Below are 16,010 nucleotides of genomic sequence, written 5' to 3' on the forward strand. Positions count from 1 at the left end.
TGCCAAAACTCCTCGCTAATAATAATTAGTCACTCTTGGTCTCTTGCCAGCAACTTAATAAATACTGAAACAGCTTAGGGCCTCAGCTGCATCCACAGCCACAGCAAGGGGAAGATGGGATCCTGAATGAGATTTGCTGAACAGCATGAATGCAGTAAGGCTACCCTGTTGGCTATTAATGAATGGCCACTCGGTATGCATAATTTATGCTGTATCTGTGTAGAAATGATTATTCATTAGGTCACATTTAGTCTTATGAACTTTAATTCTATATCTGACTCAGAAAACTGCTAAGATAGCATAATAACATTTATTAATGAAACTCTCAAATGTTTATTTTTTCCATATTATATAGGTATGCTCCTCTGGTTAATGTAAATGATTTTTATTTCTGGGTGAATGATGATTCCTAATATTCAGTGTCTATATAGTACAGCAATGTAGATGGTCTTGAACGAATATAGTCATTATTAATATAATGTTTTACTGAGTGAGTAAATTCTTCTACTTAGTTTGAAATGTTGTTTACTCAGCTGGAACTGGGGAACATTTGGGAGATATGTGGAAACTTAGTACAGAGACAGCTTCCTGGAATGTATGAAAGTGACCCTTAGTGAGAACTTGTAATGGAGGGTCCAGAGTCTGAACCGGCCATCTTTTATAACCAAGCAATTCTTCCAGTGCTAAAACAGGGTGGCATTCAGTCGCGTTGAGCCTGAGGGGGACCTGTGGAGATCACCAAACAACCCAGACTGGCAGTAGGACAGAAGGTCACTCTCTGAAACCTGGCAGAGTGGTCCTGTTGCTACAGACAATACCCACACAACTCAATGAATATAGAGATGTCGAGCTGGTCCTTTCATGGAGCCTTTATTTCTATATTCTAATCTCTTTAGCACAGGACAGCACTTTGCAGGGTATAGAAAGAGAAACCTGGGTACCAACCCAGCCACAAAACCCTCCACTTATAATTTGTCCTTTTTTCACAAAGTGTTGGGCCAACGGTGGCATAGAGCTTGTGGGAAAGTAAAACCAATGACTTCATTTTTTTTTTTTAAATTGAGGCCCGAGTCAGAAAAGAGAACCTATGCTGAACCCTGCCTGGAAGGCCAAGAACTGTAAACTGCATATTCCAGGGACCTAGCATGGAACTAAACACAACTGGCAAAATACAAAAAAAAAAAAATTTGATTCCTTATGATATCTGCTATCCTCATAGATCAGTGCCTTGTCTAGTCATCATCAGAGACACCTACTCCAGCAGCAGATGCAAGCACATGCAGAGACCTACAGCTAGAGAGAAAGAAACTATGCAGAGAGAAACAGTCTAAATGAAAGTCTCCTTCAGGGAACCCTATGGAAGGTGCGGAGTAAATATTGTAGGTGTCAAAGAGGGACACCAGGAGGTCATAGTCCACTGGATCAACTAAGCAGGGTTCATGTGGACTCTCGTAAACTGAAGCAGCAAACACAGGGCCAATACGGTCTGTACCAGGTCCTTTGCATATATGTTAGGGCCATTATCTTGGTGTTTCTGTGGGACTCTTAACAGTGAGATTAAGTGTATCTCTGACCTTTACGCCTGCTCTTAGAATTCTTTACCTCCTATTACGCTGACTTTGTCCAGCCTCAATATGAGGGCTTTTGTGCTCTCGTATTGTACTTTGTCCTGTTTGGCTGTTGTTTCTTTCCTGGAGTGAAACAGGATTGGAGTGGATCAGGGGGAAAGCTGGGGTGGGCTTAGCTGAGTGGAGTGAATGGTGGGAAAACAGTGATAACGATGTACTGCATAACAGAAGAATCTGTTTTCAATAAAATTAAAAAAATTAAAAAAAGTTCACAGAGCATATAACTGAATGCCTATATAGGTGTTGGTCATATTACATGTTTTTGAAGAAATACTGCATGACCATACAACAGAATTATTTTTCAAAGCTTCCAATTGATTGAGGGAGAGGACATTTCCTTGCCTTGTATGAGAAGGAAAAACCTTCCTTGCTTTCTATTCATATTTCTAAAGGCAGAATAGAATGATTTAATTAATTATCAGAAATAAAGTAAGAAATAAAGAATTAGACTTTGCAGGCTATAGTATTTCTTCACAAAATTCCCATTTACTGGAAAACAAAAGGAGAAGCCGTCGTCATGTGCTTCAAATCAGTGGATTAATCTGATTTATCAGCAGTTGGCTTAGGATAGAGCATTCAGTTGATCATATAGGCCAATTAGAAACTCCTGTTTCTTATCCTCAGTTCCAAGATGAACTCTAAGGAAAGAAACATTTCCTTTCTTCAGCCTCCCACTCCAACTGGAGTCAAATATCATCCGCTGTTATATGGCAAACGTAAACACAGGAACCATGTTTGAATGTGTCTTATTGCATACACCGTGTAGGGTCCTGGGCTTCCTTTCCTAATGCGAAATCAAGCCAGATGAAGCTTTGTTTGCTTTTTTGAGTTTTAAGTGGTTTCTTCAGAATGGCTTCTCTTGGACAGAGGTTGACTTTGTTTCACGCAATTACTACACACACACACACACACACACACACACACACACACACACACCAATAAGTCATGAAGACCTGTCTTTTTAACTAGTGTATCTAGCTTAGTTTCTGAGTCATTTCACAACTATGAATCATGAGTTAGATGAACTAATTCTCTTTATGAATTTTCTTGGCAATCATTTCATAGACTATCTGAGAAACTAAAATTTTAATTCACAACCATATTTCACAACAGTGAACTGTGTACTGACTGGTTTTGCGTGTCAACTTGACTCAAGCTAGAGTCATCAGAGAGGAAGGAGCCTCATTTAAGAAAATGCCTCCATGAGATCCAGCTGTAAGTTATTTTGTCATTTAGGTATCAATGGGAGAGGGCCCCGCCCACGGGTGGTTGGTGCCATCCCGGCACTTATGGTACTGTTTCTTCAAGAAGGTGGACTGGGCAAGCCTTGGGAAGCAAGCTAGCAAGGAGCTCTACTCCATAGCCTCTATTACCTCCAGCCTTCAGATTCTAGCCCCACTTGAGTTCCCGTTCAGAAGTGCTCCAACGATGGACTATGTTCTGGAAATCAATCACTGGACTTTTTCCTCTCCAACTTACTTTTGCTCAGGGTGTTTTGTCATAGTGGCAGAAACCCTAAGACAATAGGTGTAGAAACTCTGTAAGTCTTCCTTGATTGATAGTGAAACTTGAATTTTATTAAAATATTAGCGGTTTGGATGTTGAGCAAAGAATCAACACAACGCAATCTGTAATTCAGAACGTTTATTGCAAGAGCTGAATAATTGTAAATAACGTAGAACTGGCAAAGCAGTAACAAGGATAATTGTTTAGATATTTATTTTGTCAAAGTCATCAAACACCCCTCACAAACCGACAAAAATGTACTTCAGTAAGCAATGCACCCCTACCCATTATTTTCCATTATACTGTGGAAAAACGTGAACTGCTATTTACAAAGTAACTTTATTTTTGGTAAGAACAAATTAACTATCAGATTAGCAATTTTTTTAACTTTTTTCTTTTTTTTAACTTTTAAGTTGATGGTGAACCGTGGCGTTAATATAACTTTCACTTCTTTCAATAAAGACATTTTGTTGCATGCTATTTATTTGTTTAAATCATCTGTCATGCCTTAACAAAAACCTCCTAAGAATGTTCAAATTTGGATTTGTTTTGCACGTGCAACTGAGATCTTATTAACATTAACTGTCACTCCCTTGGTTTGAGCTAAGTGACAAATGCTGGTACCTGCCAGGCATTGACCAACTATGATAACAAACAGTTAAACAGCAATAATTAGAGATTTATCCCTTTATTTTCCCCAACTACCCTACCTGGAGAATGTTCTGTTACATCATGAAGGCACAACACATTAAATATTTTGTGGCTATGGTCTAATAACACTTGTGTTACAACAACAGTATTGTATATGAGGATCAACACAAACTCTGTCATTTCAACAAAGTTGGAGACACACATTTGCCCAATTGAAACTATTTTCGAGTAGTGATTTTTTTCAGTATATGCTAATTTGAATACATTAGTTTTGCAAGAGTAGCAAGTACAGAATATTATATCACATTTGATGGATAACACTTTCTCATCAGTTTCTCACTTAATGGTACTAATTAAGTGATTTTGCTTTTTGCCTACTTTGAAAATAAGGATATCAAATGGAGATTCTGACTTTCAAAGCATTTACAGGAGTATTGAGTGCTGCGATTGTTTAGGGTTTCTATTTTTTCTCTCATCTTTATATTTTTATAGAGTTCTAATATCATAAGTTATTATATAAGAAGCAAAATTTCAGAACCTTTTTAAAACACAAATGTTTACGATCCTTAGAACAATGTGTGCCACGACAGACTACTAACGCAGAAACACCTCACTGAAAGAAACAACAGAAATAAGAGGAGGGAAATTGAAAAAGGAAAGAAGCAACCATCAACACAGAATTATGCTACAACATTTTTAGGTGAATGCTATAAGTACACAAAAAGTTGTTAATAATAGCTTGCTTCTATTTACAGATACTTTAACACTGATTGACTTACAAGTGTCCACTAACGGTGTTAACAGCACAATAGGTTTAATGCTTATTTTTAAGTTCTGTTTGAAATATAATGTCAAGTATAGAGGTCCCAGCATAAATCAATGGCAAAAAAAAAGAGCACAAATTTCTAACTGGATATGTTTTGTCAGTCACTCCAATCCATGGAACCATCTTACTCTCCAAATGCATATTCTATTGTTCATAGCAGCAGTCCAGGGTCAAATAAAATGCAATAATAAAAATAAATTGCACAATGGAGAGAGCTCTGGAGAGTTTAATCAATTCTAGTAAAGAACATCATCACATGGCTAGTAGAACTATTTTCTCTCTTATGTTGCAAAGCATTGTATCCTCCATGGTGCTAACACAAAGTTATGAGTTCCCTACTATAAGGGGCATAGTTGTAGAGATCTATTGAATACATAAAGCTCCAACACACAGTATTAGCATGTCTATTTTGATTAAAGGTACTAGGTCCCATACAACTTCAGCTTAAAGTTGGTGCTCCTTAGGACTCTCAATTGTGCCACCTGCTTGCTTATAGGACTTCAGATTTGCCAGAGGAATGTCTGCCATGTGGCTGCCATTGTTGAAATGGCCTTCATTGGAGCCATACTGCTTACGATCATTGAACTGGTTCCTGTTGGTGTCTTCTTTCCACGCTCGGGTCAGGGTGTGCCCATTCACAAGCTTGTCTTTCTTGACCCATTCTTTCTGGGGTGCAAAGGTCGACAGAGGAGATTTCGGGTGTTGATATGGACCCAAGCCAGGAGGCATCCAGCAATTATCAGAGTGACCCAAAACCAGACACTCTTGAGTGCACATCTCCGTAGCTTCAGCTAATCCTCGGGGACCCAGAGGGCCATCTGTAGAAGACAAGAGGGAGAGGAAGCAAGGAAGAAATCGGTTAAAATTCTCCTTCAAAGTATTTTCATAGTAGAAATAGAGTGATGATCTTATCTTTTCATGAAGCAAACCATTCAGCGATATTAGTCTCCAGGTTTTTTAAATGAACAGAAAGCAAATAAACTCTCTGTTATCAATGAACAAAAGTGTCCTTTTTTTTTCACCCTTTGCCTCTATATCCAAAAACAATGAATAACAAAAAGATACATATGGGTAAACAGATACAACTGATCTTGATTAATGCTAAGGCATAAGAATCATTACAGATTTATATATTAAAATTTATAAGGATATGCTTAAACTTATGAGAAATTTAAAAAGATATTATGAATTAGGGAATGTAAATTATACAATTCACAGAAAGAAAAAATTAAATATAGTACTTGAAAAACAATATCATTAAAACTAAATCCTTAAATAATTACATAAAACTGTTTTTCTATGTTGTGTCTTCCTATTTTGCTGTATGAAATCATATGGAAATAAGTTTTAAATATTTTGTAATGAAACTAAATATTTGTTTTCATGGCCTTCTTGACTAAATGTAAGAAATCTATTTGTAATCATTCTAAAACACAAGTAAACATAAACCCATTTTAACTGATGTCCATATTTGGATTTTATACCCTCATCTGCATTCTAGATTCATAATGCATTTAAGTTAAAAATAACCTGGCTATGGTAATCCTTGAGTATAATTTTAGCTACATTAGAGTCCAAATGTTTCAGTCCGTATTGGCAACATACTGAGACCACACTTGCAAATAAACAGGAGATACAAACAAACATAAAACAAAGGCCAGGTTTCAAACCATCACATTGATGCTACAATGCTAATTGAATTACATGAATCATAATATTCAAAGAAACTTTTCATCATTTGATATCTATTTTTACTTTTTATCTGAAAGCAAAAATAAAGCATATAATTTAACTTGTGTTTTAAAAGTAAATTATTTGTTGAAAATGGATATTTCACCCTTTAATGGTAAGTAGTAAGCCCACAGACCACATGCTGAACAGGTTGGAGGACGTATGTAGACAGCCATGGCTGATTCAAAAACACTCATATTTAGTCACATTTCTGGACTTAAAAATCTGCTTTTGAGAATGACCTTCAAATTTGTTCCCATATGACCTAAAGTCTCATCTCCTCAAAAGCAAACATTTTTTCTGATATTCAAACATACATTCATGTCTTAAAACTACTTCTCTGAAATCTCCAATGATTACTAACTTCTTTGGATATTTAATTTAAATTTTCCTATGAGCCTTTCCCCTCCTCTATAGCCCAGCCACACTTTCAAAGTTCAAACTAATTTCTCACTTTTAGGTTTGCTGTGGTGTACTTAGTGACTCTGCAGCCACAGAGTTAACACATTTTACTTAAACCAAAGCCTGCTTCTTTCAAAAGGATCATGAGCTTGCAGCTGCCTTTTGCCTGGCCTGTTTTCATTTAATTACTGGCTCCTTCAAGGGTCATTTCTGTTCCATATTCCCCAAGCAAATTTCCATGACCTCACTGATCCATCTGTAATAGGCACCTTGTAAGTTCTACGCATCATCTTTCTTTTTGAGAGTAGCAAAATTTCAGAGCACTCTCCTCCAATTTTTTTTTCATTTATGTCACTTTTTTTTCTTTAGGGGAGAGTTGCATTTATACATGAGCTTTATTTTTTTGTTTTGTCCCAAGTTGCTGAAAAATCCACTGACGTAGATGTAAAGGAACATGGCAAATCAGTTTTCAGCTTCCTTAGCAGCGCTAAGCAATTAGCAGCAGTTCACTGTGATGATCTATGAACAATGCTAATTGTTAATTAAAATTTTATGAGGTTGAAAATGTTCGGAGAATTATTAAAGATATCCTCTGCTTAAAGGCAGACCTTAAGTAATTAGGATAGAAGATGCTGATTTCACAAACCTCACAACGAAAGATCCTCAACAGCAAAGTCTTTTGCCCAGCAATGCTGGGTGACAGCTAATAAATGAATTATTTAACTTCTGTTAAATATATTCACTCCATTTAGAGATCAATGGAGATAAACCGGTGAAGCCTAATTTTGATGTGTTACATATCTTGGAGGCAGCACAGCAACCTTTAACCTTTACTTTTACAGTTTCAATTAATTGGATACATTTTTCTTTTCTTGAATGTTACAAGTTACCTCAGAAATGTCAATAGCATTAAGTTTTCATTGAACCCCTAAAAGGAAACCATACAAGTTTATTTTTAAATTTGCCTCACTCAATATCCTGTTTCTATAATAATGTGTGAAACTCAAGTTTGACACATTGATTCACTTTAACAGAGTACTTTTTTTTTCTCCCTCTCACTCTTTTAGGATCAATGTTTATTATTCTGTAAAAGTGGGCTGAGCACTAACCATACAAGGCACTGTGAGAGGCACCTGCAACAGGAGTTAACAAAACAAATACCCACACTACAAGGTAGAGCTCCCATCTTCCTTGGATATAAGGGTCTTTAGAGGGTAGAAAGGGGTGACATTGTGAAGAAAAGGGGGCAAGTTTAATAGATTTAGAGATGCTCGTCTCTCTACAGAGTACCAGGTCAACTTTTATTCTCACTATATAATTTTTCTAAGATCCTGAAAGTTCTTCTTAAAGGAAGTTGGAAGATTAAGACATTTATGAGAGTTAAAATTTTTATATATTACACAGTCCTTAGTTTTCAAAACAAGTGACTCTTTACATTAAGCAATATATTTTTTTTCTTCAAGAATTCTACCAGGCATGATATATTCTTATAAAGGAATGTGAAGAATCAGATAAAGATTATAAAAAAAATTGTAGAACTTTTATATATTAAGTAAGTTTTTAGTGGAACATTGATCATCGGGGCACGCACATAGTGACATGTGGATAGATGATAGGCAGATTTGTTGTTGTTGTTGTTAGATTTCCCATAAAGAGGAACCTAAATGGAAACACACAAAGAGTTGATCTGAAAACAAGCGTACCAAGGAGCTAATGCTCTTGAAGAGATGCCTGTGGATAGTCAGAGGACATTTGCTAAGCATTAGTGGTTCTTTCTGAATAGAATTATTTGAATAATTCTCAGGTATCAGCACATAAATGCCATAACATATAGTTACCCTTATAGTGAGAATTTTAAAGAGAAGTCAAAAAAAATCGATCAAGCTACTCAAGAAAAGGAAACACACAGTGGTTGTAAGTCTAAGTAATCATGAAATAGCAAGGAGAAAAGAAGAAATGGAGGGAGTTAGGAAGGAAGACAGAGATGGAAGGGTAGACATAGAAGGCCGTGGATAGAATAAACTGAAGAAGAGGAAGGCTGGGCAAAAGAGGGAGTAGAAAGAAACATATGAAATCAACTTGTTGTGTGATTGGCTTTGTTGGAAATTAGGAGGTGTTTTATCCTTCACAATGTTTTTTGGGGGAAGGATGACATAAGCAAAATGACTATTTATTTTGGGCATATAAATTCAGAGGAAAAGGGAAACTGGACACAAACTGTACTGAATTATATAGTAAAAATTAAAAATATTTCCATATTCTCTCATATGTAATTGTTGCAAATTGGTTGCAAGAAGAATGGTAATTTGAGGATGAGTGTTTATTGCAAGGAGTATACCATGCATTTATGATTATCGCTGTCTTTGCTTATGCTTGTTATCGAACTCAGGTATCCCAATGCCTCTTTAAATGACAATCCTATGTTACAGTGTTAGAAGGCTGAAAATCCCACTAACTAGGTGATAGGTGGTGTTCTTTTTTAAAAATGTAGATTTAATTATTTTCTTTTATTTTATATGTATGAGTGTTTTGTCTGCATGTCTATTTGTGCACCAAGTAAGTTCATGCCTGGTGCCAACAAAGTTCAGAAGAGGGATCTTAAATTGCCAGACCTGGAGGTACAGAGCTTGTGAATCACCATGTGGCTGCTGACAGTGGAGCCAAGGTTAATCCTTGAGCCATCTCTCCAACAGTAGATTGTAATTCTTTATCTTTGGAAGTATTTTATTCAAGTATTATTTTAAATTGTACAAATGTTTGGTACAGTTTCTTTTACTCATTATTTGGATTTTTCTCAGTGTGTTTATTTCTCAGAGGAAAACTGTAAGAGTCATCCATTAGCCGGGCGGTGGTGGCGCACGCCTTTAATCCCAGCACTAGGGAGGCAGCTGCAGGCAGATCTCTGTGAGTTCGAGACCAGCCTGGTCTACAAGAGCTAGTTCCAGGACCGGAACCAAAAGCTACGAAGAAACCCTTTCTCGAAAATCAAAAAAAAAAAAAAAAAAAAAGAGTCATCCATCGCTTTCCTTTCTACCTATGGGGCAATAGATTAAAAGTCAGCTCCTCATTCTTAGGGCTATGCACCTTTATACAATAAAAAAAATATTATCGCACTCTTAATTTTCTTTTAGACTTTAATTTAAAAATTAGTCCTAATCACAGTTCTAGGTTCCTTGTAAATGTCTTGGGATTTTATGTGCTTTTATGTGTGCATAGATATGAATATTTAGGTGTATGTAAGTGCTATACAACTGTGTAATTTTGTTTTTTAATTTTTTTTATTAAAAGCTGTGATGACTTGTGCAAGGTACCTGAAGGTTTTTATTCAGGTTGTTGGAGAGAAAAGTCAACAGTCCTACCTAACAGTAAACCCTTTAAATCACAGCGATGATGAGAAGGTCAACGTACCATCCATGGATACAGTGATGATATTCTTATAATTGGATTTAATACCCATTCTACAGAAAAAAAAAAAACATGCCTGGTACTGGAAATCTAATCAACAACACATGATTAGATTCTTTGCAAACTTTAAGTGTTGAACCTACTACTTTTATTTTGTAAAAGGAATGCAGTATGAAAGGGCCTTTAAAATATAAATCTTTCCACTGGGAGATCACTGCAGTTTTTCTCAGCAGAGAAGTTTAATTGTGCAATAAGTGGTGGTTAATGCAGCAAATCCCAAGTTAAAATGCAGAGAATAAGTTTTCCTGGAGGGTTCTGCTGTAAGTTCAACAGCTCTCTTATACGTCTTGTCTAAAAGGTTCAGAGAAGGCGACAGAAGAGGATGCGGATTGATTGTCCAAGACAGATGTAAAAGAGGACTCTGTTTAAAGGAGTCATTTCTGGACATGGTAGAATCACTGGACTCATGAACACAGAGCAGCGGTGATTCCTGCCGCAGGATCAAGGTAGTCACCCACCGTTCCATTTTATCCTGAATGATCGTGGTGTTCAGGGGCTCCAACTGATAGAAGAAGTGTTATTGTTAGTTTATGTCTATGGAGGAGGGAAAGCCAGATTTTTAGAAACTATGACCAGAGGTGGGTTGCTCAGGCTTCATTAAATGGTACCACATCCATTAGTATATGGGCAACAGATGATAAACTCTGTATGTTATGTATGGAAGCTGGGGAATAGGTAGCAGGTGGATCTGGGATGAGACAGGTTGGAAACAGGGAGGAATATGATCTAAACAAATTGCATGTAGGTACGAAATTATCAAAGTATTAATAATAATATTATGGAAAATAACATTATCTTTAACTCGTGGTTTCCTCAAGTTGCCTCTGTTCTTTCTACTAACACTGTAAACCAAAGCAACCCAAAATATCTTAAAATGATAGCTACACCCACTGATTTCGATTTGTCCTAGCCATTTACCTAAGATTTTGGCAAAATAATGTTTAATTTATTTATTTTACCTGAATTTTTCTTGTTTTTTCTTTAGGAGATGGAGTTTCATTATAAAGATGTGGCTGGTCTAGAACTCACTTTATAGACAAGCCTGGTCTCAACATCTGAGCGATTCTTGTCTCTCTATCTGGAAGTGCTATTATTAAAGGTGTATACTAACAAACCAATTAAGAACTCCAAGATTATTAAATTCCTAGTCTTATCCCTCAGCTTCTTCAACTTCAGCATTTGCCATAGACCTGTACTGAATAATTTTGCTTTGGGTTTATTCCTATTAACCAACTGTAGAAAACCTTAAATTTTTGTACTTGTTTCTTCTCTTAATCAATCTTCTTATAATAAAACTCCAGGAAGATAAATATTCTCAGCAACTTATTTTAAGTTCATTTTAGGCTCTGTAGAAGACCAATACAATAAAATTTTAGTACATTTACTAGCTTATTCCTACCCTGGGGTTATTTCTTTTTCTTTCCTTTAAATATTTTCTTTCACAATCAGCATAGAAGAGCAAAATGATTTATCTTCTTTTAGATTAGCATGAATAGAATTTTTATAGTTTGTATAAGTCTTGGGAAAGCCGAAAGAAATGTTCAAAGTATATTTCTTTGATAGATTTGCTATATGCAGCATTGTATATTCATTATTCTCTGTATTTTTTTGAGTTACTGTGAAAAATGGCATGGCTAATTTACTAACAGTCTAAACATGGACAAACTAAATAATTTTCAAGGGAGAGCTGCCATCAGAAACCGAAACAACTGTTGACCATTGTGCAAACTTCCATTATATTTCTTCTTACTTTACATTAATTTGTTTATACCAAAGCAGTACTATTAAAGAATGTCCTATCGAAGCTAAATATTATTGAGTTACTACTCTGTTGTGATGCAAAAATTACCACAGAAGCCTGTGCTTGGATGTCACTGCAATGCAGAATTTATGTGTAATGATTAAGCCAGCTGAATAGGTTTAACCTAGAGATGAATTGAGAAAACCTGAGTAATTGTTTCCCACCATACTCAAGAATCCAATGGACAGTAGCAAAGATATTTGATGAAAATCTTTACTTTTTGTTGCTAGAGACAGCTCAGCTCTTTACATTTCGCTTTATGAGTAAGTATGGGCACCGATGTTCAATTTTCAGCATCCATGTAAAATAGCTGACTGCAAGGGTTTACGCTTGTAACCCCAGTTGTGAGCAGATGGAAAGACATGAATATTTGGGGATCTGAACGACCAGCCAGCCTACCCTACAGTTCAAACCATAAGATGCATATGAAGTCTGTGTCAGAAATGGTGGAGAGTGCCTGTGCAACTTCACACACGATTGACCTCTGGTTTCACAGATGCTTGCATGTGCATGTGTGCACTTAACCAAACACAAATATACCTTAATGTACACATACATATATACAAAAATGTGTTTTTTCTAAATACCTTCAGTGTTTTTCTATGTTGTCATTTCAGCAATAATGCCCAACCTGCGATGCATGGGACATGCAGCTTAGAATAGCCACAAACTCAGTCCAACATATTCTTTTATATTTTTCTCTTTAGTTTTTTTCTTTCTTTTTATAGCTTTATTGTATGTTCTCAAGGATAAACTTTGTAGAAGACATTATATGGCATTGTTTAAAGATTATAAAATATAACACATTTAACAGTTGGGGCATGGAATACCTTCCAAAGGTTCACGTGTTTTCCCAGCATGTTAGGTAATGGAGATGGTTTAGTACCAGTTTCACGGAGACAGGCTCTGTGTGGAGCCTGATATTACACCGAGCCACCTCCAAAATGAGATTATCTCTCTTTCAGACCTATTTGCCCCTCCTTCTATGTTCCATGCCTTTCTTAATAATTCTGTACTATAATACTTTTGGAAGTTCTTTGATTTTTGTGAATGTTTTTATGTGTAAAAAATCAATCAAATTGGTATTTCTATAAAGGGTGAACAACAACAACAAAAAAAATAAGGTCTGGTTATCAGTCTACAGTTACCGGAATATGGCATAAGCATGCCCATATGCATAACCATGGGGCAATGTTTTTAGTGAAGAGACATTAGACCATTCTGCATGTAGCTGTGCGGAGGACATAACCTCAGCTGCTCCTCTGACTCAGAGTGATGTGAATGGCCTTCTTCACACAGGCTCTTGTCATTATATACTACATTGCCATGAGTTCAGAACAATGTGGCCAAACAAAAATATAAACTGACAGTTGTGTGAATGAACTGTATTCCTCTTACGTTCTTTTTCCCAGATATTTGTCAGACTGACAGAAAGATAACTCATCAATCTAAGGATGCTCTAAAATATGTGGGAGGATGCACATAGTATAACTGCAAAGCCACTCAATTGATACAGGGATGTGAGTTTGCCCAAATATAGTATAGGATGTAGATTCCAGATACTAACTGAAAATATTATTTCTGAGAAAAATGTTCCTGTTCATTTGGTCTTTCACTAATAACTTTTTTGATTTAACTCATTTTAGGTAAAAATGATTGTTGCAGAAAGCATCTGAAGACAGAGCAAATCCTTGAATTTCAAGCACCACAGTCATCAGAAACTCATCTGAGTTCTAGCAGAACAATGAACGAGAATAGATTTGGAAAAAGCAATTTTAGATTTCATAGATCACAGTCTCTCATTTATAAATTAAGATAAAAACGCTGGGTATTGATGCATGAGCTTTTCATATTTCTTACTCCTCGATGTCATTAAGTTTGTTAGCCATAGAACCTGATAATTAAGCATTTCAGTATTATTCTCATTTTACATATCAAGAGTGTAATATACCCAAAATTATCATGATTCTATTGTTCTGGTAGATGAATTTATCATCTGGGTTACATTTATGTTTTGGAATGTAAAATTATATTTCCAGTGAACACGCTCATTTCTATATGCAATAGAAAAGTTAATAGTTTATACACTCTTCATACAGAAATGGCTTTCTTAGTCACAGATAAGAAGTCAATATTTATAGATGGAAACAATCCAAATACAATAACCCCGTCTCACCCGAAGAATCAGATTCTCTTTCAGAGAAGATACTAATATGCAGTAAACTGTAGAGATTATTTGGAATGGGGTCACTCCCTACACATCTTCTTCCTTTTTCTGCATTGCAGGAATAGCAGTAGGCCCTTTCTTGTCCACTGTAGGTAAGTTTTGAAAGAAAATGGTCTCAGCTAATTTTATGTTTTCTCATTTATGTCCTATTACAATTTTATGTTGAAATCAATTCAAAGAAAACAGTTTAATGAAACGGACATTCGTTGATCGTGTAAGCTACGTTTCAAATTTTGATCAGATTTAATTTGGAACACCTTGCTCACATTACAGCATATCACATTTACTTTATTCTGGAGTTTACTATTTGTTTTAATGGTATTTGATGACTTCCATTAAAAAAATCATTCATATACTGATCCCTGAATTACTCTCCATTTCCTGCGAACTCAATTCGTTCACAGAAACTATAAGTACATCTTATTTAGACTGAAAGATCTTTGAAAGAGAAAATCATAAGTATGAGGCAATGAAGTCACTTAAAAGAGACTGCCCATCCAATAGCACAACTTTACTCTTACGGGAAATGAGTTAGTATAATATGAAGCCAAATAAAAGTAATTTAGCCAAGAAAAGTGGATTCGGATTTCTGCAACACAGTGGCGGTTTCACAAACTTTTATATTCATAAACAGAAGATCTGAATCTGGATATTTATCTCTCCACATTCACTGAATTTAAAAGGTTCACCAGCTCTAGAATATTTAAAGTGACAGTTATTATTGTTGTGTTGATTTGGGTTTTTTGGTTTGTTTTGTTTTCTCCTGGAAACCCTTCCACAAGATTGATTTCCTGGTAAGATGAAATTTAAAAATATAGAAACAATGTTTATGATTTTACTTCCTTAAAATGTTACAACTGCTTGTTTGAATCCTAGCAGTTAGTACACAATGTTGGATAGTTATTTTACTTTATACAGTGTCTCTTATGCCCTGCCTTCCAAAATAACCACTCAGAATAAGAGTCAGGTGAAGTTCATATTCATGTTTATGCTCAGAAATCTATGATGATTTTTTTTTAAACTAAGGTGTGTTTCTGCCATTTTCATTTGAAGCTAATGTCTGAATTTAGGCTTCTAATTCTCACAATAAGTAGTTACATAAGACTGTAACTCTCGGAAATTGTAGGGAACATACATCATTAAATAATCAAAGATCTCTGAAGCTGGGAAGATGACCCAGTGTGTAAAACACTGTTCAGATTGAGGGCATGAATTCAAAACCAAGAACCATGCAAAAGCTGATCACATAGCCATTCCAGCATCTCTATGGCGACATGGGAGAGAGACATGTTTGCCAGCCAGCCATGGCAGTGTGTACAGCAGGATAAATAATAGATCCTGTGTCAAGCAACAAAGGAAGCATAGGCCTATATCTTAATTTGTTCTCCCCCATCCACACGTGTGTTAAATTGTACACAGGCCTTAATTCACATAAGAATAAGGGCATACACACACATAACCAAAGACCTCATGATATGATGCAATTTACTACTGTTAAATGGTATCTGAAGATCATTATTTCAAAGGCCAAATGCAGGAGAAGCAAAAAGAAAATCAAACAAACAAAACAAAACTCTAGTGTGGTTCATTCGATTTATGAGTGTACAAGCACATATGTTTATACTTGAATTATTTTACCACCACTTTTAATTGAAATGTCATTATCTCCCTGCTTCTCAAATGTTAATACACTTATGAATCACTTGAGGAAACCTTTAAAATGCAGATTATGAGACAGGAAGTGTGGAGTGTGTCCTGAATCTTCACATTTAT

The 16,010-nt window shown here is 35.8% G+C and overlaps 1 protein-coding gene across 6 annotated transcripts in view; it reads right to left on the reverse strand.

Moving 5' to 3' along the window:
* Positions 1-3,257: 3,257 nt before the first annotated feature.
* The window catches only part of Pcdh9 (protocadherin 9), an 814,947-nt gene continuing 802,194 nt past the window's right edge, over positions 3,258-16,010 (reverse strand). For all 6 annotated transcript variants that reach the window (XM_075949804.1, XM_075949801.1, XM_075949803.1 and 3 more), the window contains one exon: positions 3,258-5,429. In XM_075949804.1, the coding sequence (XP_075805919.1) occupies positions 5,056-5,429 (374 nt within the window). In that variant the 3' untranslated portion in view covers positions 3,258-5,055. The remainder of the gene's footprint in view (positions 5,430-16,010) is intronic.

The sequence above is a fragment of the Microtus pennsylvanicus genome, chromosome 15 (genome assembly GCF_037038515.1).
Source record: "Microtus pennsylvanicus isolate mMicPen1 chromosome 15, mMicPen1.hap1, whole genome shotgun sequence".
Taxonomy (NCBI): Eukaryota; Metazoa; Chordata; class Mammalia; order Rodentia; family Cricetidae; genus Microtus; species Microtus pennsylvanicus.